At 36.0% G+C, this 26,403-nt stretch overlaps 1 protein-coding gene across 2 annotated transcripts in view; it reads left to right on the forward strand.

The window, feature by feature from the left end:
- The window catches only part of ROCK1 (Rho associated coiled-coil containing protein kinase 1), a 137,961-nt gene extending 122,838 nt beyond the window's left edge, over positions 1-15,123 (forward strand). Inside the window, exons 28-33 of one of the 2 annotated variants that reach the window (XM_070420534.1) lie at positions 5,264-5,334; positions 5,537-5,625; positions 10,022-10,100; positions 10,261-10,522; positions 12,256-12,463; positions 13,634-15,123. In XM_070420534.1, coding sequence (XP_070276635.1) covers positions 5,264-5,334; positions 5,537-5,625; positions 10,022-10,100; positions 10,261-10,522; positions 12,256-12,463; positions 13,634-13,637 — 713 coding nt within the window. In that variant the 3' untranslated portion in view covers positions 13,638-15,123. Of the gene's footprint in view, positions 1-4,766; positions 4,816-5,263; positions 5,335-5,536; positions 5,626-10,021; positions 10,101-10,260; positions 10,523-12,255; positions 12,464-13,633 lie in introns of those variants that run through there. The other variant, XR_011472175.1, reaches the window with a different exon arrangement.
- The last annotated feature ends 11,280 nt before the right edge of the window (positions 15,124-26,403 follow it).

Consider the following 26,403-nt stretch of genomic DNA (forward strand, 5'->3'; position numbering starts at 1 on the left):
AACAGTTAAAAGCCTTTTGAAATATGGATCATATTTTTAGTTTGACAGAATGTTCTTTTTTTTTTTTTCTTTCTTTTTTTTTTTTTATTGCTTAAAGCATTACAAAGGGTATTACATATGTGTCCTTTTTTTTTTCCCCCCTGCCCTTGACAATACCCCGGCTTTCCCTACCCCCCACTGTCTTATGTCCATTGGTTATGCTCATATGCATGCATACAAGCCCTTCAGTTGATCTATTAACCCCCTCCCTCCTGCCCCCCAACCCTCCCCGGCCTTCCCGCTGCAGTTTGACAATCTGTGTGAGGCAGCTCTGCCTCTGTATCTATTATTGTTCAAAAGTTTATAATGGTCTCTATTATCCATGAATGAGTGAGATCATGTGGTATTTTTCCTTCATTGACTGGCTTATTTCACTTAGCATAATGCTCTCCAGCTCCATCCATGCCGTTGCAAATGGTAAGAGTACCTTCTTTCTTACAGCAGCATAGTATTCCATCGTGTAGATGTACCACAGTTTTCTAATCCATTCATCTACTGATGGGCATTTAGGCTGTTTCCAGATCTTAGCTATGGTGAATTGTGCTGCTATGAACATATAGGTGCATATATCCTTTCTGATTGGTGTTTCTGGTTTCTTGGGATATATTCCTAGAAGTGGGATCACAGGGTCAAATGGGAGTTCCATTTCCAGTTTTTTGAGGAAACTCCATACTGTCTTCCATAGTGGCTGCACCAGTCTACATTCCCACCAGCAGTGCACAAGTGTTCCTTTTTCTCCACATCCTCTCCAGCACTTGTCGTTTGTTGATTTGTTGATGATAGCCATTCTGACAGGTGTGAGATGGTACCTCATTGTTGTTTTGATTTGCATTTCTCGGATGATTAGTGACTTTGAGCATGTTTTCATATGTCTCTTGGCTTTCTGAATGTCCTTTTGAAAGGTGTCTATTTAGATCCTTTGCCCATTTTTTGATTGGATTGTTTATCTTCTTTTTCTTAAGTTGTAAGAGTTCCCTATAAATTTTGGAGATTAGGCCCTTATCAGATATGACATTGGCAAATATGTTTTCCCACGCAGTGGGTTTTCTTGTTGTTTTGTTGATGGTTTCTTTTGTTGTGCAGAAGCTTTTTATTTTGATGTAGTCCCATTTGTTCATTTTCTCTTTAGTTTCAACTGCTCTAGGAGCTGTATCAGTGAAGAAATTGCTTGGGTATATGTCTGAGATTTTGTTGCCCTTGGATTCTTCTAGAATTTTTATGGTTTCCTGTCGTACATTTAAGTCCTTTATCCATTTTGAGTTTATTTTTGTGTATGGTGTAAGTTGGTGGTCTAGTTTCATTTTCTTGCATATATCTGTCCAATTTTCCCAACACCATTTGTTGAAGAGACTATCTTGGCTCCATTGTATGTTCTTGCCTCCTTTGTCAAATATTAATTGAGCATATTGGTTCGGGCCGAAGAATGTTCTTTTTTAAGTAGTTGGGTAGATGTACTGATATATGACTTTAATTATTTCTTTTAGATTTCATCATTTAATATAAAAAGTCTTATTTAATTATCATGTGTATCTAAGTTTCAGCTTCTATAATCTTAGTGGACATCTTATCATTAACTAGATTAAATCTAAGTTCCCAATTCGTAAAAGCGTGGAAAAAAATCATTACTCCTCTGACTTATAACCCTTTGAAGTTCTTAAAAGCACTCCTTTTATTTTCTTTTATGTGTTTATCTTTCTTTTGTTTTTGTGACAGGTTGTAGCCCAGCACACTGTAAATATAAAGATTACCTTTAGGGTTAAGGTTTGCCTATTGTCTAGATGACACAAAGACTAATGTAATAAATGTCTCTCCTTTCTTTTTGTCTTTCCTTGTTTTGTAACTATTGACCTAAGAATATAAAATTAGATGAAGCATTAGGAAAAACACTTGCTATCAACACTCCATTAATATTCATTATATCTTATTGATTATCTGCACTATTCTCTTTCTATCCAGCTTGATCTCAAGTTGTGCAATTTAAACCTTTAAATGGTAGATTTCTTGATGTGTTTCCAAGTATTTGAGTATATGAGAGTTTGTGATTTTGTCCAAATATAACCAGTGATTTGAAGATAATCAGTGCATCTGAATTCTGAAGCATTGGTTGATTTCATTTTTTTAATATCACTTCTGAATATGGTTAAAATATGTTGGAATGGTTTTCTAGTTCTGTTTCTTAAGCAGTATGTGGTTTATCCAGGTAAACTTAGGTAGTCATCAGAGATTAGGTTTGATGTTTAAATTGGCTATATTAAATATTAATTTACATATAGTTAGTCTCTCTCTTGTTCGGGTAAAGGAGTCAATTGCTGATATTGCAGTAATGCACATCTAATTTTTTTGCAAGTTAAAGTTGCTCTACAAATACAGAAAATGTGGTGCCAACTTGTTTTTGTACTTCTGTAGTATGTTATTGATGATAACCTAGATTAAAAGTCCTCAACATTTCTTTATCTGGAGAAGCTGATTTCTGTGTCTGTGATGTAAAAGATGGAATTGACTGCATTATACTTTCAGATTGCCACTTATATTACAAGTGGTCATGATTGTGGTCATAATATTAAAAGCTGGCACATTAACTTGCATCTAAGAAGAAAGGAAATAGGCTGGCTGGTGTGGTTGAGCGTCGACCTATGAACCAGGAGGTCACAGGTGGATCCCTGGTCAGGGCACATGCCTAGGTTGCAGGCTCAATCTCCAGTAGGAGGCAGCTGATCAATGATTCTCTTTCATCATTGATGTTTCTATATCTCTCTTCCTCTCCCTTCCTCTCTGAAATCAATAACATATTTTTTTTAAACAAAAGACACAGAGAAGCTAGTTTGTATTTTTTGTTATAGCTGAGTATATATTGTGTATTTGTTAAACTGTTTCTCTGAAGAGAATTCACCAGAAGGAAAAACTAAAATTTTCTTCCAGAACATTATTGTTTTAAATTGGCAAAAACCACATATCCTCTGTTCCTTTTGTGAGCTCTAAATTTCTTCATTTAAAATACAACAAATATAAAATTGGGCTGCTTTGATTCATAAAATGACTTTGGTATATAAAATTTCTATAGGAATATTAAAATGACAGATAAAGTTATAACATGTACTAATTCATTGAAAATATAATAACGAAAACACTGGCGGGTTAATCTAAACTCAGAACCAGAAAGAATAAATATTTGGCATTTATCCTCATAGAAAAAAATAACTGAGGGGGGTATTTTGGCATATACAATTTTGTATAAATGTCAAGATTTCAATGGCTCTCATATCTTTTATTTTCAGTGAGGAGTTACTGGTACTAAATAGGTTTAGGAATGAGAATCCAATTTTTGGCACTTTGGAGGAAAATTGTCCTAGCAATAACTCTTTGCTTTTCTAAGAGAATATTTGTGAATGATCACCAGCCTTCTGCATGTCACTTAATATAAAACTGCCCTTTGGTTGTTAAAGTATAACCATTATTTACAGAGAATGACTTAATTGGCTAACTTTTAAAAAGCAGAATTCTAAAATAATCAACAAATAGTTATCAAGTACCCACTCTATATGTTAGATGCAGTGGGGTATATAAAAGTGTTAGGCTATGGTCTCTGCACTCTCAAAACTTACCAAGGAACTACCCAAGGAAACAAAATAATTATTGATGGACTGAATAACAGCAACTAAGAAAAAAGCTGGGAGTAGGATCATTTTGAGCTGAAGTTTCTCATTATTTCCTCTACTTTAACAAGTGCAAGGGAATAACAGAAGCAAAGGACATTAAGTACATTGAAGAAGTTGGAACAACAACGTGACCCTGATTCCATTAACTTCAACGCTTGTTAAGGGACAGAATAGTATTGTGCTCTAGGAACATAAGCTCAGAAATCAGACTGCCGAGGCAAGCCTTAGAGCTTTGACATTTACTGATAAGAGTACCCTTAGGCAAGTCAGTTCCCCTTGCTAACCCTCAGTCTCTTTATTTGTAAATGGAAGATGATAGAACCTATCCTATCCTATATTTCTAGGAATATAATATCCTATATTCATGGGATTATACAAATTTTTAGATGAGATATTACTTGTAAAGCACTTGGTAAAAATAAATGTTCAGTGAATGTTACCTATTGTTGTTACCTTTAATGTAAACCTGAGCTCTTTTACAGCTTTTGTGTGGAAAGATAGACATATATATATATATATATATATATATATATATATATATATATTCTGATTAGATCATGGTATAATCCGTCACATTATCGTATTGTCTTTTAAATTTGGTTACTTTTCTATTCTTTTGTTGTTTCAAATATAAAATAGATATATAAGAACAATTCAATGCACTTACATCTAACCTGGTATAAAATAACCATTTCTAATGGAATCATCTTGCAAATATTTCTAATAAACAATTATAATTAAACAGCAATAATAATTACTATAAAATGCCTTGATAGAATTAGTCTAGAATTTCTGGTATGTACAAACTGGTTAAAATATTAAAGGTTGACCAACTGAATTCTGTGTTCTTTTGCTATTTATTAAATTCTAGTACCACAATTAGTTAAAAGGCTTTGTACTTTTTTAGTTTGATTAAGAATTGTAATTGGACTTACCACTAGAATTAAGTACCCCACCAACTAAATTTGGACAGTTTTATTGAAATTATTATGGGTGTTTTACCAAAAAGTTTATCAGAATATTGTACTGAGAAAACAAATAAAATGCTTGTCTCTTATTCTTTATATCTAGTTGATTCTGCCTGCATTCCTTATTTATTTATCTTCTATTCTTATCTTCTGTGAGTAATAGGACACTTCTGTACTTTTGCTTGCTCTTTCTTGTGTAAATCATGGCTCTGATTTGTTCTACTTGCTGCATAATTTTTTTTGCTAAGTATTTTTATATGAATGTTAAATGATATTTATAGTCTTCTGTATCATATCCCATTTAAGCTACAGTTCATTCCAGTCTTGCCTGGCTCTTAAGGTTATTGTTGTTATTTCATACTTTTGTAATTGAGTACTAAATGTTAATTTTATGGGGAAAGTGGCTTGGAATTTTTTTCTGCAATCTTTGTATGGCCATTAAAGTTGATTTGTGTGATTGAAGCATGAAAGAGCAAATTATAGCACTTATTCATTTAGCTGTGTTCAGATGCCTGTGCTGCATGCTGTCAGACAACTTGTTAATAGCTTTTTCTTTTGTTATAATTTAAGACTGAATATTATATATTCTTTTTCTCTTAGAGTCAAGAATTGAAGGTTGGCTTTCAGTACCAAATAGAGGAAATATCAAACGATATGGCTGGAAGAAACAGGTACCATATGCCTCATTGTTTTCCAGTTAATATTTTGTTATATATTTACTTTTAAAGTGTAGAACTTGTATTAACTGCCCGATTATTAGCATTGATTTTAGATTAATATAATATAATTTAGACAGTAATGGCAGATATGCCTATTACTTTCAACCAAGTTAATGTTGATCTTATACCTCTTTCCTCTTTTTTCTCATTTCAGTATGTTGTGGTCAGTAGCAAAAAAATTTTATTTTATAACGATGAACAAGATAAGGAGCAATCCAACCCATCTATGGTATTAGACATAGAGTAAGTTGCTTTTGATTGAATTTTAAGTCAATTGAGTGTTAATTTATGATAATTATTTTAATTTTATTTTTTTAATAATTCTTTATTGTTGAAAGTATTACATATGTAATCAATTATTTTTAGACTTACAATTTAGTTTATATTTTATTGAAACAATGTTACACACTTTTCTCTTTTTCTTAGATTTAAATAATAACTTTACATTAAATCTTGAACAAAATGTGAAAGGGAAAATTTTGCATAACTGACGTATTCTAAAGACAATATATGTTTTTTAAATGATCACCCACATTTATTGATTTTAGAGAGAAAGGAAGTGAGGGAGAAAGAGAGAAACATCAATGTGAGAAATATTGATTGGTTGCTTTCCATACACCCTGCCCAGAGATTGAACCCACAACCTTTTGGTGTACGGGAAGATGCTCCAGCCATTTAAACCACCCAGACTGGGCACATTTTTCTAAAGTAAGATTTAATGTAAAGTTTTTATTTCAATGTTTATTGGTTCTAAGTTCAGAAAGCATCTCAAAATGTATATGATCATGTGATCAGTTTTAAAAAGGAAATATAAATGTATCTCTTATTTTCTAATAACAGATCAAAGAGGCCTGTAATAAGCTTGTTTTTTTTCTTTGTATTCATTCTAAAGTCATTTCCTAGCACTGCTTCCTGTATTATAACAGGTGCTGTAGATTATATAAAGAAGATTTGTGAAATATGCTGTTGATATTTTACTGGGGATTGCATTGAATCTATAGATTGCTTTGGGTAGTATGGACATTTTAATGATGTTGAGTCTACCAATCCGTGAACATGGTGTATCCTCCATTTGTTTATGTCTTTCTCTATCTCTGTTTTCAATGTCCTGTATTTTTCTGAGTACAGGTCTTTTACCTCCTTAGTTAAGTTTATTCCTAGGTATCTTAATTTTCTTTGTTACAATGGTAAATGGGATTTTTTTTTTTTTTTAGTTTCTCTTTCTGTAAGTTCGTTATTGGTGTATAAAAAAGTCATAGATTTCTGGGTGTTAATTTTGTATCTTGCTACATTGCTGAATTCATTTATTAGGTCTAGTAGTTTTTTGATGGAGTCTTTAGGGTTTTCTATGTACAATATCATGTCATCTGTGAGTAATGACAGTTTTACTTTTTCTTTTCCAATTTGGATGCCTTTTATTTCTTCTTCTTGTCTAATCACTATGGCTAGCACTTCCAGTACTATGTCTAAAAGGAGCGATGAGAGTGGGCATCCCTGTCTTGTTCCTGTTCTTACGTGAAATGGTTTTACCCATTGAGTAATGATGTTGGCTGTAGGTTTGTCATATAAGACTTTTATTATGTTGAGGTATGATCCCTCTATTCCTACTTTGCTGAGGCTTTTTATCAAAAAAGGATGTTAGATTTTGTCAAATGCTTTCTCTGCGTCAATTGATATGACTGTGATTTTTATCTCTCAATTTATTTATGTGATGTATCACATTTATTGATTGGCGGATATTGTACCATCCTTGCATCCCTGGAATAAATCCCACTTGGTATAGGTGTATAATCTTTCTAATGTAATGCTGGATCTGATTTGCTAGAATTTTGTTGAGGATTTTGGCATCTATGTTCTTCAGGGATATTGGCCTGTAATTCTCTTTCTTTATAGTGTCTTTATCTGGTTTGGGGATTAGGGTAATGCTGGCTTCATAGATTAAGACAGTTCCGTATTTAAGTTTAAAGACTAAAGGTAAAACATATGCAACAAAATGTAAATTTAAAGTGTAGTTGATGTATTAAAAAAACATAAACTTAAAATGAAGTATTGCCATTGGAATTAAACATGTGTGGAGCCATTTATACTCAGAATATAAAAGAACTGATCAAATACCAGAGTACTGATACTTCATTTCCTACTTTTTTTAAAAAAGCATTAGTTATGGAAATTTAAATGACCACTTAAATGGAGTAATACATAAACAATATAAGAGGCATCATCTTTCAACTAAGTTAAATACTTTTTAGATCAATGAGAGGTCATTTTTGTTTTACCTTTTTATTGAGGTATGATTTTCATATATTAAAATGCATACATCTTAAATGTCCTGTTCAGTGACTTTTATAAACACCCATGTAATCACCACTCAGGACAAGATAAAAACAAACATTTCTATCATCCTAGAAATCTCACCTTTGCCCCTTCTCAGAAGAAAAAAAATCTGGCCTTAGCCAGTGTCACTCAAACAGTTGAGCATAGTCCCATGCACCAAAAGGTCACCTGTTCAATTCCTGGTCAGGGCACATGCCCAGGTCGTGGGCTCTATCCCTAATGCGTGAGGATGTAGGAGGCAGCGGATCAATGTTTCTCCCTTACATTGATGTATTTCTCTCTCTCTTTCTCTCTCTCATCAACCCATGAACCAAGAGGTTTCTGATTGGATTCTCAGTCAGGGCACATGCCCAGGTTGTGGGCTCAATCTCCAGTAGGGGGTGTGCAGGAGGCAGCCAATCAATGATGTTTCTCATTGATGTTTCTATCCCTCTTCCTTCCTCTCTAAAAATTAATAAAAAACATTTTAAAAATCTGAATTCTATCACTAAAATTAATTTTGCCTATTCTACAATATACATGGAATTATACAGTGTATACTCCTTTCTGTCTGGCTCTTTTCACTCAGCATAGTGTTTTACTATGTGTAGCAATTTCTGTTTTGTTTTGTTTTTTATTGCTGAGTAATATTCTGTTGAAAGAATCTATCTGAGTTTTTTCATCCATTGTTCTGTTGACAGACATCTGGGTTGCTTCCAGTTTGGGACTATTAGAAATTAGACTGCTATGAAAATTCCTCTTAGGAACTTTTAAGAGTGGAATTCTGTGTCATAGAGTAGACCTGTGTTTAATCTTTTAAAAAATGTACCAAATAGTTTTCAAAAATGTTTACACTACATTATACTTACCAGTAGTATGGGTTTCAGTTGCTCCACATCCTCACCAACATTTGGTGTTGTCAGTCTTTGATTTTTTTCTGTTCTAATTGGTATAAATGCTATCTCATTGTTTTAATTTGTATTTTTTTCATGACTGATTATGCCAAGAATCTTTTTATGTTTTTATTGGCCTTTTGTATATATTTTCTTATGTGTTCCCAAGGCTTTTGCCCATTTTTTAATTAGGTTGCTTGTCTTTTTAATATTGATCTGTAGTTCTGTATATATTATGGATACAAATTCAGTGATAGAAATATGTAGTATAAATATTTCCCTGTGCTTAGCTTGCCTGTTCTTGTCTTTTACAGTACCTTTTAACAGAGACCATATAGCAAGTTTTTTAAAAGAATTATTGTGTTTTATAATCTGTCCAAGAAATTTTTTTCTGCCCAAAGATGGTTGAAGGTGTTCTTTGTCTCCTTCTAGGAAATTTATTGTTCTAGGTTTTACAATTAAGTTAAGATTGATCTAAAATTTAAGAGGTACTGGTTGAAGTTAGTTTTTTCCCGTGAATATCTGGTTGTTGTTTTTTTTCCATATGAGTATCTGGTTATTCCAACACTATTTATTTTTATATATTGATCTTGAATCCTCTAATCTTGTTATTCACTTATTTTTAAAGGTTTTTTTTATTCCACAGGGGTTTTCTATATATACAATCATGTCATCTCCAAATAATAATAGTTTTACTTCTTTCTTTTTAATCTGTATGCCCTTATCACATGCATAGATTCTTAGGACCATCACAACAGTCAATATACAGAACAGTTCCATCACAGGGATTCCTCATGTTACCCTTTCATAGTCACAAGAAGCTCCTTTTTTCCATCCCTTCCTATTTCCTGGCAATCACTAATATGTTCTCCATCTCTATAATTTCATCATTGCAAGGATGTTACATAAATGGAATAAAATACTATATAAACTTCAGGATTGTTTTCTTTCACTCAGTATAATTCCTCTGAGATCCATCCAAGTTGTAGTTTTTTCTTTCAGTTGTTGAATAAAGTAGTTTAGTATTCCATGGTTTGAATGTACCACCATTTGTTTAACCATTCATTTGGGTTGTTTCCAGTTTTTGGCCTTTGTAGATAAAGCTCCTGTGAACATTCCTATATAGATTTTCACATAGATAATAAATTTTTCTTTGGAGTAAAGACCCAGGAGTGGCCACCCTCTTTTCCAGAGTGGCTCTGCAATTTTACTTTTCTACCACAATTGCATGAGTGATCTAGTTTCTCTGCATCCTCATCAGCATTTGATTTGTTAGTATTTTTATTTTTCAAATTCTTATAGGTGTATAATGATACAGTGATTTTAAGTTATATTTTTCTAATGACTAATTTCTCTTCAAGAAATGTTTATTTATACTTTTCACTGTAAATGAGTTTTTATGATGGTCTATATCATATTTGTTTCCATTTTAGTAAATTGTTTCATGTTCGACCTGTAACCCAAGGAGATGTGTACAGAGCTGAAACTGAAGAAATTCCTAAAATATTTCAGGTAAAAATAATGAAATTATAATTTCAGAAGATCTTTTTACCTAAATACTAAATATATTTTTTGAGGTAAATATATATTCACCAATGCTTTTATACATTTGAAATTTGTATGTACAGATACAAATCTTTTTTATCTTCTTTCTTTTACCATTCCTGAATAGATACTTTATGCAAATGAAGGTGAATGTAGAAAAGATGTAGAGATGGAACCAGTACAACAAGCTGAAAAAACTAATTTTCAGAATCACAAAGGCCATGAGTTCATTCCTACACTCTACCACTTTCCCGCCAACTGTGAGGCCTGTGCCAAACCTCTCTGGCATGTTTTTAAGCCACCCCCTGCCCTAGAATGTCGAAGATGCCATGTTAAGTGCCACAGAGATCACTTAGATAAGAAAGAGGACTTAATTTCTCCATGTAAAGGTAAGGCGTGAAATATTTTACAACTTAAAACAAATTAGAGCCGACACCGGTTTGACTCAGTGGATAGAGCGTCGGCCTGCGGACTGAAGGGTCCCAGGTTCGATTCCGGTCAGGGGCATGTACCTTGGTTGTGGGCATATCCCCAGTAGGAGATGTGCAGAAGGCAGCTGATCGATGTTTCTCTCTCATCGATGTTTCTAGCTCTCTATCTCTCTCCCTTCCTCTCTGTAAAAAATCAATAAATATATTTAAAAAAAAAAAACAAATTAGAGCCCTAGCCGGTTTGGCTCAGTGGATAGAGCGCAGGCCTGTGGACAGAAAGGTCCCAGGTTCGATTCCAGTCAAGGGCACATGCCAGGATTGTGGGCTTAGTCCCCAGTAGGGAGCGTGCAGGAGGCAGCCAATCAATGATTCTCATCATTGATGTTTCTACCTCTCCCTCTTCCTTCCTCTCTGAAATCAATAAAAATATATTAAAAAAAAAAACAAGAAACACACACACATAAAACAAATTAGAGAATTACATCCCAGTAACTTTTTCAAGTGTAGCATTTCTATACCAAGTTGAAAGGAGTATAAGCTGTGAAATATATGTCTAAAGAACCTTTGTTGCAAGGTAGTTTCTACCTCCATTGGTCTGGATCCTTTAAATAAATACAGAATGCTCACATTTAAGAAAAAAGGTTATAAGAAGTAACATTTTCACACTGGTGGAGCAACATACAGCAGTCATTTTACAGTTATAGATTTGGCTTTGAACATAATGTCTTTAAAAGAGAATCACCCATTTGTAAAAAGAAAAAAAGTTATAAATTGGAGAGAAGAGCTATAGGTGAGTTCCACTATATCCCTCCTGCCCCCCTTGAATTTTTATCTCTGACGTATTTTCTTTTTTTTATTGATTCAGAAAGGAAGTGAGAGGGAGAGAGAGAAACATCAATGATGAGAGATAATCATTGATTAGCTGCCTCCTGCACGCCCCACACTGGGGATCGAGCCCAAAACCCAGGCATATCATTTGCCCTGACCAGGAATCTGACTGTGACCTCCTGGTTTATAAGTTGACGCTCAACCACTGAGCCATGCAGCCAGGCCTGATTTGTTTTCTTTTTATCTGGTTTTCACTGCCTGGACCAGTATGCTGTATCATAGACAAAATATCTATTTTACCAGAGGTAGCTAGAGGGAAATAATACAGAATATAGGTATTTTAAGATAAGAAACTTGTGTTCTAAATATACATTTATTTGTTTCCCTAATGCATTTATTGTGTTTCTGGTTTTACTTTGTTTTTCTTACTAGTTTATAACTAGTGTTTTCTTTTTAAATTTTAGCCTTAATTATATTAAGAGGAAAGGGATACTGTCCAAGCTTAACTAAACATACATAGTAAATCTTTTTTTTTTTAAATATATTTTATTGATTTTTTACAGTGAGGAAGGGAGAGAGATAGAGAGTTAGAAACATCGATAAGAGAGAAACATCGATCAGCCGCCTCCTGCACATCTCCCACTGGAGATGTGCCCGCAACCAAGGTACATGCCCTTGACCGGAATCGAACCTGGGACCTTTCAGTCCGCAGGCCGACGCTCCATCCACTGATTCAAACCGGTTTTGGCAAGCATACATAGTAAATCTTTTCAGATTTTAAGAACTTAGAAAATTATGCATTTAATAGGGCTTTTTTTAGATTTTATATGACTTTAATTCTACTCTTTTTTTTCTTATCATAGTAAGTTATGATGTAACATCAGCAAGAGATATGCTGTTGTTAGCATGTTCTCAGGATGAACAAAAGAAATGGGTAACTCATTTAGTGAAAAAGATACCTAAGAATCCACCGTCTGGTTTTGTTCGTGCATCCCCTCGAACACTTTCTACAAGATCCACTGCAAATCAGTCTTTCCGGAAAGTGGTCAAAAATACATCTGGAAAAACTAGGTAAGGATTGAAATGCTTACCTTTTTAACAGTGTGAAAGTGATGAGTATCATATGTAGCTAGGTATTTATATATGACTAGAAATGATTTTATAATTAGTTTAACTGATTCCTGTTAGAATATTTCTATATATCATATTGATTTACTTCCATGACAAATTTTGTCATTGGTTGGTATACATGGTACATATTTAGCCCATAATGGTTTTTGTTTTGTTTTAATAATTCTTTATTGTTGAAAGTATTACATATGTCCCCTTTATTCCCCCATTGACCCCCTCCAGCTCACCCCCAGCCTCCCTCTCTACCTCCCTCCCATCCCCCAGGCCCTCACTGCCCTATTACCTGTGGCCATGGGCCATGCATATATGCATACAGGTTCTTGGTTGATTACTTCCCACCCATAGCCCATAATGTTTTAAAAATCTTGTGGTTTATCCCTTTAATAATGTAAACAGATTTATATAAAACTTTGCTCATTTTTTATTTTTAACTATATTGACATAGTGGTGTTTTTTTTCATCACAAATTATTTGGTATTATCAGTGACTCTGATGTTACAAATAAACTTCTCAGTAAGTTCTCATTTTGACATGAGTAAATGAGACTCAAAGGAATTAGATAACTTGAACAAGATCACACAGCTAACTAGTAGCATAGTCTGGATTGGAACCCATTTTCATCTAATTCTAAAGCCCATGCTTTTTCTCCTGTACCAAATGCCAACTTTTGCTGGAATGTAGTCCCTATATTAAGAGGAACATTTGACTCTAAAAGTGAGACCTATCACAGATTTGCCTCTCTGTAGAATCCTGTATCAATCACCTCCTGTATAGGCTAAAAGCTAGATCTAAAATTATTTAAAATTGATTTTTATTGCTTTTTATTGCTTTGTAAAATGTGTGTGTGTGTGTGTGTGTGTGTGTGTGTGTGTATATATGCATATACACACACACACACACACATACTAGTATATGCATATATGTGTGTGAAATATATATGTTTGAAATAAAGTAGAAGCAAAAAGGAGATAATATTAAGTGTATTTTTCCATTTTCTTGTTTTTCAAGTTTTGTGTGTTAGTTATTAGATATAAAACTAATGTAATTTACCTTTCCCTACAACTGAGTACATTTTTTAAATTATAGTTTTTCTTTTTTCCCCACCAACAGTTAACCGTGTGATCTAGCACCTTGTGGAATCGTGTGGGATGCTACCTGATAAACCAGGCTCCTTTAACCATGCAGAACAGACAGGCTGTTCCTTTGACACAATATCACAGGCTTCAGGGTTAAGATTGCTGTTATTCTGTCCATGCTTTGGCACAAAAGCACACCAAGGGTTTTGTTTTTGTTTTTTGTGGGTTTTTTTTTTATTGCGGGTTTGCCTACAGGTAGATTAGATTAATTATTACTATGTAATGCAAATACAATTGGTGAAAAGCTTAGCTAGATATATATATATATATATATATATTTAAAAGGTGCTGCCTTTTTGAATTTCTAAGAAAATGCCTGTCAATCATGATAGAACACAGTTTCCTCGGATGAGTGAGAGGAAGGGACTTTCACTTTTAAGTGGAATGGCCATCACTATCAAGATCAGCTCATGGAAGGAGTAAAGAAAATATCTCAAAATGAGACAACTGCAATTTTTTTTAATGACTTCAGTTTTTGTGCTCTTGCAAGACTATACAAAACTATTTTAAGAAAGCAGTGACTTCACTTGACTTCAGTGCCCTCACTGTAGAATCTAAAAGCCTTATTGTTGATTGCCGTGATGGACTTAAATGGAGAATAAGTATCTTACATTTTGCTTTACAAAATACTGTATGTGTTTCAGCAAATCTGTAGATTGGTGAATGGGAGAAGGCAAAAAATATTACACTTAATCTATGCATTTTTGCCAAGCCATATTGAGTTATTTTACTACTAGAGACTTTAGGAACTAACTGTAAAAAAGAACCAAGTTTAAAAACATTTTGTGGGGTACATCATTTCCGTAATTGTATAATGTATTTCTTTGTGGTTTTAAGTGATAAAGACATTAAGTTAACAAACATATAAGAAATGTATGCACTGTTTGAAATGTAAATTATTCTTAGAACACTTCAATGGGCGTTGCATTGAGCTTTTAGTGCCTTAATTTGAGAGAATTATTTTACTGCCATGTCTAAATATAGAAGTTTCACAAAACATATTTTCAAAAAATTATGTGTCAGTGAGTTTTTCATTGATATTTGGTTTAATTTTAAATATTTAGAGGTTTGTTGGACTTTCATAAATTAAGTACAATCTTTGCATCAAACTACCTGCTAAAATAATGAATGACTTTATAAAACTGCAAAACATGTAGAAGGTTGCACCAATATAAAAGAAAATTATGGCAATACATCTGTGATGTTTTCCAGTTAACATAGGCATTACCAGATAAATACTGATAAACTCTTGTGCAATAGCAAGAGTAGATTTGTATGGGCAGTATGATTTATTGTTTATTTTTTTAACCAAATACCTCCTCAGTAATTTATAATGGCTTTGCAGTAATGTGTATCAAATAAGCACTGGAAAACTGATTCGTCTCTAGGATGATATGCATGTTTCAAGTGGTATTGAAAGCCGCACTGATGGATATGTAATAATAAACATATCTGTTATTAATATGCTAATGACTCTGTGCTCATTTAATGAGAAATAAAAGTAATTTATGGATAGATACCTTTAATAATGACTGTATGGTGATTTCTCCTGTCTGAAATGAAAAGAAATCATGCTATAAATTAGTTTCTGACTACGTACAAATGTTTGTTCAATTCCACAATTAGATTAAAGTGAGTTTTTAAAAGATAGAACATCTTTGGGTTCTAAAAGAAGAATGGCTACAGTTGAAATGAAAAGTTGACTAATGTCTTTGCAGGGGTAGGGAACCTTATTTCTGCCAAGGGCCATATGGATATTTATAATACCATTCACAGGCCATACAAAATTATCAACTGAAAAATTAGCATGCTGTATTTGGTCAAACATTTAATTAACTCACCCTAATGCCTTGGCAGGGCCAGATCAAATGACTTGGCAGGCCTTTTATGGCTCTTGGGCCAGACATTCCCCATCCCTGGTCTATTGGGAAACCATTTTACCTGTATCTCTTACATTTCTCGTATCGAATGGGCAGAGAGAGGCTCTGGCAGCCTTTTTTCCAGAATCTTTTCCAAGGAGTTCTTCATAGTGAACAACCGTGGAAGATATTGTGTCTCGGCGAGAGGAAGGCAAGTATGTGTACCGTCCGGTATATTAGTGTTCCCTCCAGATCTGCAAAAGTTGGGCAGATTTGCTTGAATTCTTTACAAAAGATTCAGGTACCCTAAACTTGGGGTTCCTCAGCTGTGATGTAAACCCACGGTATGTTCAGGCACCTACCTGAGCCACTTTGCACTGCTCCCATGGGACTTGTGGGGCAAGGGGAACTGACAAGAACATGAAGCTCATGCTGCTTGTACTGTTAGTCTAAAGTTGTTTGGCTGTGATCCAGGAGTCTCATGTCTTTTGCCAGGATCCATGAAATGTTGGCAGGCTAACTTCTGTTTGCAAGTACAGTTAAATCTCAGACTCTTCATTTTCTTGACAGTGTCCTTAACCATCCTCTTAGAACCATTCACCTAATGTACTAAAGTAAAATGTATTTTTTATTAATTTTTAGAGAGAGAGAGAGAAAAACATCAATGTGTTGTTCCACGTTTGTTATACATTCATTGGTTGCTTCTTATATGTGCTCCAACCTGGGATCAAACACATAACCTTGGCATATTGGGACAATGGTCTCACCAGTTGAGCTGCCCGGCCAGTTTGTGTCCTGTTTAAAAATCTTTCTATTCTGCAGGGTCATGAAAATGATTCTGTGTTAGTTTCTGGAAACGTTATTGTTTAAACTTGCACATTTAGATCTACAATCCATATGGAATTCATTTGTATGTATGTGTGATGTAGAGGTTAAAGGTTTTTTTGTTTGTTTTTCTCCATGTGTATATCCAATTGATCCTGCAGTATCTATCAAAAAGACAATTCATCCTGAATCATAAATCAGGTGACGAATCTATTTCTCTATCCTTGCCAATATCACACTGTTTTAATTACTGTAGCTTTATAAGATTTTATATCTGTAGTATTAAGTTCTCTAACTTCATATTTCTTCCAGATTGACTTGACTATTCTTGCATTTTACATTCCTATATAAGTTTTCAAAACATAATTTCTACCAAAGAAAGAAAAAGACTTCTAGGCTTATAATTGGGTTTGCATTCAATCTGTAGATCAGTCTGGGGGGAATTGACATGTTTACAGTTTTGTTTTCCAGTTTATGAGTATAGTAAGTCACTGCATAGAAATAAAACTGACATATTTGCAAATGTCATAATAGTGTATGTAGAAGTCTAAAAGAAGTCACAAAGTGCTAGAATTAAGTGAATTTTCAAAGGCCTCTGGATACAAAATAATATACAGAATTACGTTGTTTTCCTGTTTACTGGCAACAATTGGAAAGGGAAACTTTTTAATGCTACCATTTACAATAAAATAAACAAAATTCACTGAAAGATGTGTACAATACCCACTAAGAAAATTATGAAACATTCAGAAAAATTAAAGACCTACATACAGGTAAATAATTTTTTTAGGTAGAGCATTTTCACATAAAATTACTAAAGTAAATGGGTATACTCTGAGGACCTAATGAGATTTTAGCCTTTTTAAAAATAATACATATATACTTTTTATTGATTTCAGAGAGGAAGGGAGAGGGAGAGATTGCAACATCAATGAGAGATAATCATTGGTCGGCTACCTCCTGCATGCCCCCTACTGGAGATTGAGCCCACTATCTGGGCATGTCTGGAATTGAACCTAGGACTGTTCAGTCCACAGGTTGACACTCTATCCACTGAGCCTAACCAGCAAGGGCAAAGCCTTTCTTTTTTTAAAAGAATATACTAGAGGCCCGGTGCACGAAATTCATGCATTGGGGCGGGGGGTGTCCCTCAGCCCAGCCTGCACCCTCTCCAATCTGGGATCCCTCTTACAATCCGGGACTGCTGGCTCCCAATCGCTTGCCTGCCTGCCTGATTGCCCCTAACCGCTCCTGTCTGCCAGCCTGATCGCCCCCTAACCACTCCCCTACCAGCCTGATCGACACCTAACTGCTCCCCTGCCGGCCCGATTGCCCCCAACTGTCCTCCCCTGCTGGCCTGATCTCCCCCAACTGCCTTCCGCTGCTGGCCTGGTCACCCACAACTGCCCTCCCCTGCTGGCCATCTTGTGGTGACCATCTTGTGACGACATTGGGTGGCCATCTTGTGACCACATGGGGGTGGCATTCTCGTGCAAGGGCATGATGGTCAATTTGCATATTTCTGCTTTATTATATAGGCTATATTTTTTTTTTTATTGATTTTTTACAGAGAGGAAGGGAGAGGGATAGAGAGTTAGGAACATCCATGAGAGAGAAACATCCATCAGCTGCCTCCTGCACACCCCCTACTGGGGATGTGCCTGCAACCAAGGCATATGCCCTTGACCGGAATCGAACCTGGGACTCTTCAGTCCACAGGCTGATGCTCTAGCCGCTGAGCCAAACTGGTCAGGGCAGGATATATATTTTTTATTGATTTTAGAGTCAAAGGGAGACAGAGAGAGAAACATCAATGTTGAGAGAGAATCATTGATTGGCTGCCTCTTGTACACCCCCACTGGGGATCGAGCTCACAACCAGGGCATGTGCCCTTGACCAGAATCGAACCCAGGACCTTTCAGTCCTGAGGCTGAACAAAACCTTTCTTTTTAATTTACACTTGGAAATGTTAATCACATTGTTTTATATCTATGATTTTTACTAAACAGATCACTTCCTGGTTGAATAATAATGTGTTCATAAAGCTGTACTCAGTGCTTTAATCCTTTTTAAAGTTTTTATATATTGATTTGAGGGGGGAGAGAGAGAAATATCAGTTAGTTGCTCCATTTATTTATGCATTCATTGGTTGCTTCTTGTATGTGCCCCGACCAGGGATTGAACCTGAAACCTTGGCATAGCAGGATAACCCTCTAACCAACTGAGCTACACATCTAGGGCCCCCACTCTTTTCTACTTTAAAAAAATTTTTTTATAACAAGCTCTATGCTCATTGTAAGAAATTGAAGAATTGCAAAAGTACAAATGGTAATTGAAGGCTGCCCTAAACCCCACCCCACCATACCAGTTCCTTAATAACCAATATTAACAGTTCAGTGTGTTTGCTAATGAATTATTTCCAAAGCATATATAACTTGGATTTTTGTGAGGATAGGAGATAATGAATACTAATTCTACTTTACACATACAAAGCCTGTTTTTTAAATGGTAATGAATTGTTATATCACAACTAAAATATGACATTTTTCTCAAGCTATTGTTTCCCATAAAGTACTTTGAGATACTAGAGATATTGGGGCCGGGGGGGGGGGGGGGGGGGATGAAAATGGTTAGAAATAGACCATATAATTCAAAATTCTTGAATAGAGTAATAGTTGTTTAATCCTATACATATAGTTCCTTGTAGGTTTTCTTTTTTATTTTTTCACCCCACCCAAGGATATGTTTAGTGATTTTTAGAGAGAGAGGAACATCAATGGGTGCCTTCCATGCACACCCAGGGACTGAACCCGAAACCTAGATATGTACCCTGACTGGGAGTTGAGCCCAAAACAACAGTCCAACCAATTGAGCTACCAGCCAGGGCCCTTGTAGATTTTCAAAAGTTACTATATAGGCTGATTTGGCCATTAAATTGGATACAATAGTTTATTTGCATCTCTATCAGGGTGGAATCTAGCATTTATTTAGACTAATTAAGATAAGTCTACAACTTACAACAAAAATGTATTTTTAAGCCCTGACCAGTAAGCTAAATGGTATAGGGCATGTGCCTGGGTTGCAGGTTCGATCCCCAGCCTCAATTGGGGTGCCTATGGAAGACAACCAATTGATGTCTCTCTCACATAAATGTTTCTCCCTCCCTGCTTCCCTCTCCCCCTCTTCCTCCTTCCCTCCCACTCTGTCTAAAACTCAGTGGAAAAAATATCCTTGGTGAGGATTAACAGCAGCAACAACAAAAATAATATTAGCCTAGCTGAGTAAAAGGGAATATTCTGGATCTTCTCCTTTGGCTAGATGCTTCTTAGATCTTCTCCTCATTACATCTGGTCAAGATGTCATTGATTCGATGTGATGTAAGCCCTGATATACCTGTAACACATTTGCTAACTCAACTCAGACCCAATACTCATTCAAAACATTTCAGTTAACCACAAGAAGGACCGTCTGAAATTAGGGATAAATGAGGTCAAGTATATAACTACCAAAAGAAAAAAAATGAAAAACTCAAAAAGATTTTATTTACTGCATTATTACCATGAGATACCTCAAGATCTTGAAACTATCAAGCATGTTTCAAAGATAACATGACTTCATTGAGCTTTATAAAAGTATCATTTAATTCTCACTAATAACTGTATGAAATAGGTATTACCATCCCTAGTTTATAGATGAGGAGACACTTTAAAATGTTTTATACTCTGTTCTAGATCACACAGCTATAAATATCAATTTTCCATCTGGGATATTATAGTTAACCCAGCTTTGAAGGAAAATAGTCATAAATTAAATCTTGATTCTTTCCTTACTAGACTTTGCTAAGTTTCACATGTTGTAGCCTATTATTTAGGGGGAAAAACTTGGACTTCATTGCCATGGTATGGAAAAATGCCTATTGGGTTTCTAAGCTATATAGTAGGCCAAGATATAAACATAAAGGAAAATTCATCAAATGCAAAGTAACACAAATACAGTGATGGGTGTCATTTATTTTCACTGGATTGAAAACTTCATTAATTGACTACACTTCACGAAGGAACTATTAAGTAAATTATGAGCATTATGCGCCCTAACAATTATTTCTCCTTTATGATACATCATTTAACAGGAACTTTATTTGCTAACATTTATCTCTAGATTTATTGTTCAGTTGGATACATATTATATTGTACATTTTCATTATTTCATAATGAAGATAATATTTGCTTTTTTACATCCCTACTTCAGAACATGGCACATAAAATTGCCCACAATCAGTAATTCATCCTTTATAATGCCCCTTGAAATAGTTATCTCTATTTTTATTGGCCTCGAGTGTATTAATTACATGCGTTCAGTACATTCTTTTAGAATCTAGAGTGTAATTACAATTAGATTTTACACCTAATTACAAACACAATTTATTATAATTGCTTCAGATATTACCTTCTGTCTAGAGGGTATTTGTAACCGTTTTTCCAATTTCTAATGGAATTTTTATAACCACTTATTTTTTGTCTCAGGACTTCACAGCTTCCACCCAAACATCAGCCTCACTTTTAGAAATCATAATTTCTTATTTCAATTATAACTTCTTTCACATAAAATCACTTCTGGCTTGATGTAACTTCCTGTTGCTGAATTTTTATATATGCAGCTCCTTTATGATTTTGGCACTATTTCAGCATATTTTTCTACTGTTAAGTAATACAGTTGACAATCAGTTTTAGGAAAACTTGGAGGGGAAAAATCATTGCATGACTTTTTGCATCAATACAATGCTAGCCTCAGTCTTAGTCATAATTACATTACCATTACCTCCACTCTATGTTACATATGTAGAACAAGCCTTTAAGAATGTGGTTTAGAATCTTTAGGGTCTGTTTAAGCACCTTACTACAGTTTTGCTTAGTCACCATACAGCGTTAGTCAGGAGAGGCTGGATTGTGCAGTAGTATCAACTAATCCCCTAAATCTCAGTGGTTTATGGAATCAAAGGTTTTTCTCCCTCAGCTGTAGCTTTGTTCCACGTGCTATTCACTCTAGCAACCCAGCTGATGGAGCAGCCTCTGTTTGTGTTACCACTGATCATGGCAAAGGAAAACAGAACATAGTGACTCAGGAGCTAACTCTAAAGGCTTCTGCCTAGACATGACCCACATCACTTACATTCACATCTCATGGCCAGAGCAAGTCATAAGGCCAAGCCTGCCATCAAGGAAGCAAGAATACATAATATTCTGATAAACAAAGGCAAGAATTATTGGGAAACAATGATGTATCATACCACAATTATTTTCTTTTTCTTTGGCCAACAAATCAAAGCTTTTATACATGATCACCTCAAATAAATACCCAGGTTTTACTGAAAGTGGTTTGATTTACCTTCTCTATTTCCTTCAATTTAGTATAACTTTTTCCCGGTCTGAGCACATGCCCAGGTTGCAGGCTCAATCTCCAGTGGGGGGGTGTGCAGGAGGCAACCAATCCATGATTCTCATCACTGATGTTTCTGTTTCTCTCTCCCTCTCCCTTTCTCTCTGATATCAATAAAAATATAGTTTTAAAGAAATTGTTTACATAATTAAAGGGGAGTAATACAGGATCAGGAGCTGAGGTTGAAAGTGATTCAAGAATGTCTCACTCATTCCATATTAATGGTACTGTTAGACTTGCCTAATATCAATATCTTTGAATGCAACATATTTTTGACCAATTTTACATGATTTTGTACAGTATTAGTGAAGGTTTGGAGTCATTCTAGTCTCTTGATGGCAAGGCTAAAGACATTATAGGGGTTATTTATGGTTTTGTCATCCAACATCTATTTTCCTTTTTTGTTTCAGCATCCTAATTTTGGGGGATAGGAGTGGGAGGAACTTCCCTTCTGCTATTGTGTTCTGTTTTGACTATCAATCAAGGTGATTCCTCTGATTAAGTGTGTCATGATTTTTGTTATACCAGTAGTGATGATTAATTTTATGTGTCAGCTTAACTGGGCCATAGGATGCCTAGACATCTGGCCAAACATTCAGTGAGGATGTTTCTGCATGAGATCAACATTGAATCTGTAGACTGAGAAATGCAGGTTGCCTTCTCGAATGTGCATGGGCCTCATGCAATGAGTTGAAGACCTGAATAGAACAAAAAGACTGAGTAAGAAGGAACTCCTCCTGGCTAGCTGCGTGAGCTGGGACATTGGTCTTTCCTGGCCTTCAGACTCAAACTGAAATATCAACTCTTCTAGATCACAAGCCTGCTAACTTTCAAATGAAATTTATGCCATCAGCTCTCCTGAGTTTCCAACTTGGTGGCTATGGATCTTGGGAATTCTCTGCCTCCATAATTGCATGAGCTAATTTCTTTTATAAGGTATACTAGAGGCCCGGTGCACAAATATTTGTGCACTCGGGGGGGGGGGGGGTCCCTCAGCCAGCCTGTGCCCTCTCGCAGTCTGGGACCCCTCAGGGGATGACCACCTGCTGGCTTAGGCCCGCTCCCCGGGGGATTGGGCCTAAGATGGCAATCAGACATCCCTCTGGGAGCCTGGGAGCCCGGCAGCCCGACAGCCCTCAGGGGATGTCCACTTGTCAGCGGGGAGCAGGCTAAACTGCAGTTGGACATCCTTAGCGCTGCTGAGGAGGCGAGAGAGGCTCCCACCACCACCGCTGTACTGGCAGTCATCAGCCTGGCTTGTGGCTGAGCAGAGCTCCCCATGTGAGAGTGCCCTGACCACCAGAGGGCAGCTCCTGCATTGAGCGTCTGCCCCCTGGTGGTCAGTGTGTGTCATAGTGACCAGTCATTCCCAGTCATTCTGCTGTTAGGGTCAATTTGCATATTACCCTTTTACTATATAGGATAGAGGCCTGGTGCACGGGTGGGGGCTGGCTGGTTTGCCCTGAATGGTGTCCCGGATCGGGGGGGGGGGGGGCGGCGGGGTCCCGCTGGGGTGCCTGGCCAGCCTGGATGAGGGGATGATGGCTGTTTGCAGTTGGTCACACCCCCTTCAGGGTGGGGGTCCCCACTGGGGTGCCTGGCCAGTCTGGGTGAGGGGCTGAGGGCAGTTTTCAGGCTGGCAGGTGACTGAAGCTCCCAACCTCTCCTTTTTTTCTTTTTTTGTTTTTTATTCTGGGATTTATTTACCTTCTATGGCTGTCACTGGAACTGAGAGCTGGCTTTAGCTCTGAGGCTCGGCTCCAGCTCTGAGACCTCGGCTGCTGAAAGCAGGTATCTGGGATTTATTTAACTACTATAATTGAAACACTGTTGCAACTCCAGCTCTGAGGACCAGCTGGCTGAAAGCAGGTTTCTGGGGTTTGTTTAGCTTCTATAATTGAAACATTGTTGCTTCCAGAGCTCAGAGCTGGGCGGCGGCAGGCGGGGAACCTTGGCTTCCTCCATCACTGGAGCAAGCAAGCCGCCTGTTCACTTAAGCTGCCTGGCTGCCGGCCGCCATCTTGGTTGGCAGTTCATTTGCATATCGCCCTGATTAGCCAATGGGAAGTGTGTCGAAGGTACAGTTAATTACCATGTTTGTCTATTATTAGATAGGATGGGGAGTCGAAAAAAACAATTTTAATGATGTCCAAAAAATGGCAAACCAACAACTCTAGAATACAGGACATTTTATAGTATGAAACAAGTTACCTGGCTTTTCTAAAGATCAATGGCATGAAAATAAAGGAAGGAAAGGAGAAGGGAAAGCTGCTTTATTTTAAAAGACTTAGGTGTCATAACAACCCATTGTAATATATGAATCTCATATGGATCCTGAATCTAGAAAACAAAACAAAACAGACAAAAGAACATTTAGATGCGATAATGATATTGTGGTTATATAAGAAAATAATCCATATATATATTTTTAAATATATATTTTTATTGATTTCAGAGAGAAAAGGAGAGGGAGAGAGAGATAGAAACATCAATGATGAGAATCATTGATCGGCTGCCTCCTGCACGCCCCCCACTGGAGATTGAGTTGCAACTCAGGCATGTGCCCTTAATCGGAATCGAACCAGGGACCCTTCAGTCCACAAGCTGACACTCTATCCACTGAGCCAAACTGGCTAGGAGAATCCATATATTTTTAGAGATACTTAACTGAGGCTCTTGAGCAAAGAAAAAGAGGGAAGGGCAAATGAGGCAATTAGGCAAAACTTAAGAATTTTTGTTAAATCTGGAAACTGGTAATACAGATTTTCAATATATCAATTCCAAAAGAGAGATTAGGCAATATTAAAAATGAAGTCCTTAGTTCGAAAGCTTACCTCTAGTAATGAGAAGGATAAATTAAAATAAAATACATACCCAGACATATAACAATGAAACTGGATAATATTTTAATTTTTTATTGATTTTAGGGAGAGAGAGATAGAAACATCAATGATTAGAGAGGATAATTAATTGTCTACCTCCTACACGCCCCACACTGGGGACCAAGCCCACAACCCAGGCATATGCCCAGACCAGAAATCAAAACATGACCTCCTGGTTCATAGGTCGATGCTCAACCACTGGTCCACACCAGTTGGGAGAAGCAGGAATGGAAAGGGGAGAAAGAGACCCCATAATAAGCTACAGCCTCATATTTTACAATGGGATTCAATAGATATTGTGTAACTTGATAAATTAACAAATAGGGTTATAAGAATATTATTTAGAATTATGAAGGTGATCACCAGGAGCCCTAAATCACAAAGGGTGCAAGTCAACTGCCTGTGAGAAGTGGGATTGGGGCTGGGATGGGGAGAGATAGCTTTTTCTTTAAATACCTTCCTGTTACTGTTTGCATTTTAAACCTTGTACATGTATTACTTTTCTCTAATTTTAAAAGTAGAGAACATAAAATGGCCTTTCTGCCTTGACTCACTGGGATCCCTATAAAAGAATTCTTGACTTAGATGTTTGCTTTGGAATGAGACATCATCTGGAAAAGTCTAGCACATGGAAATGTCAGTATTACTTTTCTTGTAGGTGATGTCTAGAGACTTCACGAAGATAGAAAACTCCTACATTTTTTATCCTGGTACTCAGACTCTATAATCATGTCACACATTAGCCCTCCTACATTATCTATTGCCACAGCCTGCACATATCCTCTGCTCTATTCTAGCTGATCTCCTTCCCATCCTTCACATGCATAGTTATTAATTATTATTCTATTTTTCTACATTTTCTGGCTAACTATGAGCTCCTGCATCCAGGGTCCATGAATAGGCAATCAATAAATAACTGTTTTGCTTTTTATTCCTCTCTAAGATCTTCCTGCCCCCAACTGCCTTCCACTTGCTTCCATTTCTTTTTCTTTGAATTCCTATCACCAACACCAGCCATCCATTATTCAGCAAATAGATAGGGTATTTACTTCACGCTGGGCCTGTGCAGGCCTAGCAGATACAGAAATGAACAAGATATGAAGTAGATAATACACATAGTGATCTAATTAAAATTATAAAAGTTCTTCAGAGAACAGCATAGTCCTGAAATTGTCTAATTCAATTAACCATGAAATATTTCTGAAGGAGGCACAAAGAATTTTCATAGTTTAGATGAAAAAATAAAATATATCTACTATATACATATATAAAAAAGACAGTAAATATTAAATGTTAAATAAATGACCAAAAAAAGCAATTCCTTAAAGAGACAGACAAATTTGTTGTTTGTAAGGTAGAAATGTGTCATGGAGGTGAGATGTAAGTGGAGAGAAAATGGGAAGAACTTGATTCTAAGGTAGGGGTCGGGGAACAAAAATGGAAAGCAAAAAAGCACAGTAATTCAAGCATCATTGAATTTAATTGAAGTATAAGTTAGTATAGATAGGAAAATATTAGGCCAGAACATTTTATTTCTGTCCAATTGTGGAAATTTTTGTTTCTGAAAGAAATTTTTTGAGGGTGAGAATTACAAATCATTTACTTCTGTTTTGGGTTCATTAATTAGAACTTCTGGAATATAATTTAGCCTAGAAGGTAGATGTTTAAACATATATGTGTACCTGGTATTCATTCTGCTCTAGATAAGCTCTATTTGGTCATTATTCCTGACATATATGCAC

Source organism: Myotis yumanensis, unplaced genomic scaffold, assembly GCF_028538775.1.
Source record: "Myotis yumanensis isolate MYYU_CA2020_CCGP unplaced genomic scaffold, mMyoYum1.0.hap1 SCAF_7, whole genome shotgun sequence".
In the NCBI taxonomy this organism is placed as follows: Eukaryota; Metazoa; Chordata; class Mammalia; order Chiroptera; family Vespertilionidae; genus Myotis; species Myotis yumanensis.